The following is a 6000-nucleotide window of genomic DNA, read 5'->3' on the forward strand; positions in this document are numbered from 1 at the left end:
CTAAACAAGTAGGTTCTTCTAAGAAAAAAAAGGTTGTTTAGGTGGTAAAATGAAATGAAAAATATATAGAATTTTATTTTGATGATCCCTTTGAAGTTTGCTGTCAGCCCATTAAACTAAATGTTTGTATGTATATTTTTTCTTTGGTTGGGTTTAAAATCCTAACACTTTATACATGATAGTTCAAACTGGTTGGCTAAGAAAAAACTAGTTACATGGAGTAGATCCCAATTTGAGACTTATTTTGGTTACCCCTGGTAGCGGACAGCTAAACCTTAGGTACACCTATCCAACTGCTTGTAAACGCAAATTTCTAATTGGCCAATCACATGGCAGCAACTCAATGCATTTAGGCATGTAGACATGGTTTAGACAATCTGCTGCAGTTCAAACTGAGCATCAGAAAGGGGAAGAAAGGTGATTTAAGTGACTTTGAACGTGGCATGGCTGTTGGTGCCAGACGGGTTGGTTTGAGTATTTCAGAAACTGCTGATCTACTGGATTTTTACGCACAACCATCACTAGCGTTTTAGAGAATGGTCCGAAAAAGAGAAAATATCCAGTGAGCAACAGTTCTGGGGGCAAATGCCTTGTTGACGCCAGAGGTCAGAAGAGAATGCCCAGACTGTTTCAAGCTGATAGAAAGGCAACAGTAACTCAAATAAGCACTTGTTACAACCGAGGTAAGCAGAAGAGCATCTCTGAACATACAACGCGTCCAACCTTGAGGCAGATGGGCTACAGCAGCAGAAGACCACACTGGGTGCCACTCTTGTCAGCTAAGATCTGGAAACTGAGGGTACAATTCGCACAGGCTCCCTAAAATTACACAAAAGAAGATTGGAAAAACGTTGCCTGGTTTGATGAGTCTCCATTTCCACTGCGACATTCGGATGGTAGGGTCAGAATCTGGCGTCAGCAACATGAAAGCATGGATCCATCCTGCCTTGTTTCAAAGGTTCAGACTGCTGGTGGTGGTGGTGTAATGGTGTGGGGGATATTTTCTTGGCACTTGGCACTTTGGGCCCTTTAGTACGTTTAGTACTGAGCAATGTGCCAACGCCACAGCTTTTACATACCAGAGCACTGTTTCAGACCATGTCCATCACTTTATGACCACAGTGTACCTATGTTCTGATGGCTACTTCCAGCAGCATAACGTACCATGTCATAAAGCACAATTCATCTCAGACTGGTTTCTTGAACATGACAATGAGTTCACTGTACTCAAATGGCCTCCACGGTCACCAGAACTCAATCCATTAAAGCACCTTTGGGATGTGGTGGAACGAGATTTGTTTCATGGATGTGCAGCCGATGAGCTCCTCTTTCAATCATGTCAATATGGACCAAAATCTCCATATTTCCAGTACCTTATTGAATCTATGCCACGATGGATTAAGGCAGTTCTCAAGGCAAAAGGGGGTCTAGTAAGCCGTACCTAATAAAGTGTATGTTCCATTAATGCCATCAGAAAGTGATAAGTTCCTTTCCGTTTAAGGTCAGTATGATTTTATAAAACATTTTATACACCGCAGTGACATGATGCTAAAAATCTACTTTTCAAAATGTCACAAGTGCACTGCAGGTCATGTGACAAGAACCGATCGTTTAGCTTCACTAAATCACCTCAAAAACTCAGCCAAGATGAAGTAACAGCTGATTGTAGCTGTTCGGGGATAACCAGAGCTAGATTTGTTAAGGACTTATTACACTGGATGAAGAGGCATAAGGGGCCTAATGACATGGGGTTGATTAAGCATATGATTGTGTATTAGCTAACTGTATTTGGGTACTGTATTTACAGTACTTGGGCAAACAGTACATTTGTGCAAGCGACTAATATTACACATTTTTAGATATGATATGCAAACTCCCCCATATCATTTATATCTGTCATTGACAGATATGAATACATTTACTGTACTTTCCCACGTGTTCGATTTGCAAAACAGTTTTCAAAATAAGTACTGCCCGTGTTCACACAAATCTGTGAAAATTACACTAGTAGTAGTTGCTGTCACTTTGTACGGATCACTATGTGCATGTACTTTACATATATTTTATTGTTCAGTTTTGTTTTGGTTGTCAAGTACTCGTGCAATAAACAATCTTCTAATAGAGACAAATTTACTTTCATTCCAGAGGATAGCACCATTTAGTACATATTAGTTTGTATGATGCGTGTTAAATGACGCTACTGTCCGACTTTAATTGGCCCATGTGGGATTAATAAAGTTGTTGAAGTTATGCATGCCTATTTACTGAACCTATCGGTATTAATACACATCAAGCAAAAGAGAAATAAACAAAACTGACAAGTACTAAGCCAAACAATGTGACCTGAGAAATTGCTGTAGTCAATATGTTTGGAGCCAGATCAGTCTCAAGAATAATACATTTACAAAATAAAATTCATACAAGCACAGCACAATTCACATTTACAAAATCCAATTTGTGAATTTAAAACACGATTCATAAATTCATAAACACAATTTGTGAATTCACAAGTAAAAATCATAAATCTTTTCGCCAAATGAATTGGATTTGTGTAATTATGAATCATGTTTTGAACTTACGAATTAGATTTGTCTAATCGAATTGTATTTGTTTATTTATGAATCGTTTTTTGAACTTATGAATTGGATTTGTTAATTTATGAATCATGTTTTAAACTAGGGAACTGGATTTGTGTATTTATGAATCGTGTTTTTAACTTACAAATTGGATTTGTGTATTTATGAATCGTGTTTTTAACTTACAAATTGGATTTGTGTATTTATGAATCGTGTTTTTAACTTACAAATTGGATTTTGTAAATGTGAATTGTGCGCTGCATGTATGAATTTTATTTTGTAAATGTATTATTTTTTAGACTGATCTGGCTCCATAAATATGAATATTTTCCACAAACGGTAACTATACTAACACACAATATTCTGAATCCAGCTGCATTAGCAGTTACACCTACAAAATGACCTTACTTGTTGCAGACATTTGGGTCAGCATTGCGACTGAGCAGCAGAGCCACACACTTGGAGATCATCTCTTCTGAAGCAGACGCTGCAGTGCAAGCAGCCATCAGAACTGTATAGTGGTCTATGTGCAGAGAAAAACAGACATAACACTATATAATGTTCAGTTCATGCCACAGGATAAACATACAAGTACATATAGCATGTGAATCACATGAGGCCTAAAGCGGTTTACACAACGTCGCTAGCACCTGGTTCATGTATGGCACCGGGAGCAGCCCCAGTGTTGTGTTGATGCAGAGAGGATCACATCTATGTTAGAAGTTCGTTTGTTGTGATGATAGCTGCGTTTAGACTGCAGGAGCAGGTCTGCTGGAGAGTAGGATGCAGATGCAGTATAGTTGCGTCTGCGGTGGAGCAGGAAAATAAATAAAGTTGCAGTGTTGAGCCAACGCAATGACGCCAGCACTACGCTCTGTATACCGCTATTATCAATCACTTCTGCATTCTTCCCGTTCTGTGTGGAGCACAGACAAGGAAGTGGCAGCTGCATTCACATTTAATTATTTCCTGTCTAAGCCCGCAGCTTCAGTTGCTCGAGACCCCCTCCATCTCTGCTCAGTGGATGCATCCACATCACTTCAGCCGATGATTTTCAGACATTTCCCCATGACCAACAGATGAGTTCAATTTTCAAAAAAAAAGTAAGAAAGGCAATGTGTAGACGAAAAACACACCAGCAGATTAATTACAAGTTACAATAGTTCAGCATGTGCGTCACAAACATTAAGTAATGTCAGATGAAGGACAGCAAGACGAACTCTAATTGGTTTCCGTCCTCCTTAGCACGTGGGTTGAAATCAAAAGAATGAAACCTCCTTCAATGTCAAGCTTATTAATGAAAACCAAACTATTCCCCCTGAAGGACTAAGCCTAACCATGCTCTTTTGATTTAATATATCGATAGGTTCCTTCCCTGTGGCTGATGCAAAACCCCATCCTCTCCAATAAAAACCCCCACAAGTCACAGGAAGGCCATGTGGTTCAAAGCCAGATTGACAGCACCTGCTTTCACCTTGTCAAACTCAACCTTTGACCTTAATTCATTTGAGGTGAACCAATTTTTTTGTTTGTTTGCACTACACAAAGTATAAAAAAATAAATATGCCTTCGTGGAAATGCCCTATTCACAATCAGATTAATTTTGTGGTAAAAAAAAAATCCTATATGACTATATATACAGTTGAAGTCAGAATTATTAACCCCCTGAATTATTAGCCCGCTTTTTATTTTTTTCCTCAACTTCTGTTTAACGAAGAGAAGATTTTTTTCAACACATTTTTAAACATAATAGTTCTAATAACTCATTTCTAATAACTGATTTATTTTATCTTTGCCATGATTACAGTACATAATATTTTACTAGATATTTTTCAAGACACTTCTATACAGCTTAAAGTGACATTTAAAGACTTATCCTGGGTAATTAGGTTAACTAGGCAGGTTATTGTATAACGATGGTTTGTACTGTAGACTACCGAAAAAAATATATAGCTTAAAGGGGTTAATAATTTTGACCCTAAAATGGTTTTTTAAAAAATTGAAAACTGCTTTTATTCTATTCGAAATAAAACGAATAAGACTTCCTCCAGAAGAAAAAATATTATCAGATATACTGTGAAAATTTCCTTGATAGAATTTAAACATAATTTGGGAAATATTTAAAAAAGAAAAAAAAAATTCTAAGGGAGGCTAATACTTCTGACAACTGTATATATATATATATATCCAGTGTTGGGCAGTAATACATTACTTTTGACAGTAACTAATACTGTAACACATTACTTTTTTAAGTATAATAACTCTGTTACCATTACAATATGATGTGTTTGTCCATTACTTGGTAAATTAATTAATTTTAACCGCAGTCTAGCTCACATCTAGATTTATATTGTTTTATATATTTTTTTTGTTAAACATATTAGCTGTATACAACAGCAGATTTTGCACTTTGAATATACACAGCTTACTTTCCATAAGTTGTTTACACATCATATTTAATTTGTGGTTAGTTAAAAATTTCTCAGATTTAATTTCTGAGTAGCTGTTAAGTTTTTGTTTTGTTTAGAATGCATACAATTTATGGTTGTCCATAATAGCAGTTGTTTTGGTTTTGTTTTTTCAAAATTACTTTTTATTTAAAAGTATGTCTTGTGTTTTAGTTGTGAAAATGCAAATTAATTAAAACTGTGAAGCTGATCAACAGCATATTCTCCATGCAGCACTGAAGTGATGATATAAGGGCATTAATGGGAGCATTAAAAATGTTCTTTGGAAAAGTAACTCAAAAATTACTTTTAAGAGTAATGCATTACTTTTTTTTTGTACGTAATCGATAAAGTAATTGAGTTAATTTTTGAATGATGTAACTAGTAACTGTAACTAGTTACTGTTGTTCAGCACAACACTGTATATACCTCTGCTAAAGTTTGCACTTGCTCCATGATCCAGAAGTAGCTCAGCCAGCTCAAAGTTGGCCACATGGACAGCACACATGAGAGGAGTCCAGCCAAAGCCAAGCCGAGTCTCCACGTCCAGACCTGAAAAAAGAAAATGAGGGGAATATTTTGTAAATTGTGTCGCTTGCGTTTCCGAGACACGAACTCAAAATACGAGCACCTACCACCATCCAATAACTCGCGCACCATGTCGACATCTCCTGCAGTAATGGCTCTCTTCAACGTGGACACTTTATCGTCTCCGTTTACCTGGACTTCACTGAACTGCCAAGAAAATGAAAGGCTAGTGTTCACAAGTAGTGCAAGCAACTATATTAAACTGGTCGAACGTTTGCCCAAATCTAACACATGGTGTGATACAAAGGTAGGACGTGTAAAAAGAAAGCTTTAATTAACTTTACCTCAGCGCACGCTTTTCTGCTATTAGAATTTCCAATGTCCCATTCGTCACTACTCCCATCGCTTTCATCGCCAGCAGGAAACGCATAGCAGATATCATTCATCAT

At 37.0% G+C, this 6000-nt stretch overlaps 1 protein-coding gene across 1 annotated transcript in view; it reads right to left on the bottom strand.

Moving 5' to 3' along the window:
- Window positions 1-6000, bottom strand: part of asz1 (ankyrin repeat, SAM and basic leucine zipper domain containing 1) — a 29042-nt gene extending 23042 nt beyond the window's left edge. The window contains exons 1-4 of the mRNA XM_056478896.1: window positions 5896-6000; window positions 5659-5758; window positions 5453-5575; window positions 2985-3099 (exon numbers count right to left, since the gene is read on the bottom strand). Coding sequence (XP_056334871.1) covers window positions 2985-3099; window positions 5453-5575; window positions 5659-5758; window positions 5896-6000 — 443 coding nt within the window. The remainder of the gene's footprint in view (window positions 1-2984; window positions 3100-5452; window positions 5576-5658; window positions 5759-5895) is intronic.

This window comes from Danio aesculapii, chromosome 18 (assembly GCF_903798145.1).
Source record: "Danio aesculapii chromosome 18, fDanAes4.1, whole genome shotgun sequence".
NCBI classification, from domain to species: domain Eukaryota; kingdom Metazoa; phylum Chordata; class Actinopteri; order Cypriniformes; family Danionidae; genus Danio; species Danio aesculapii.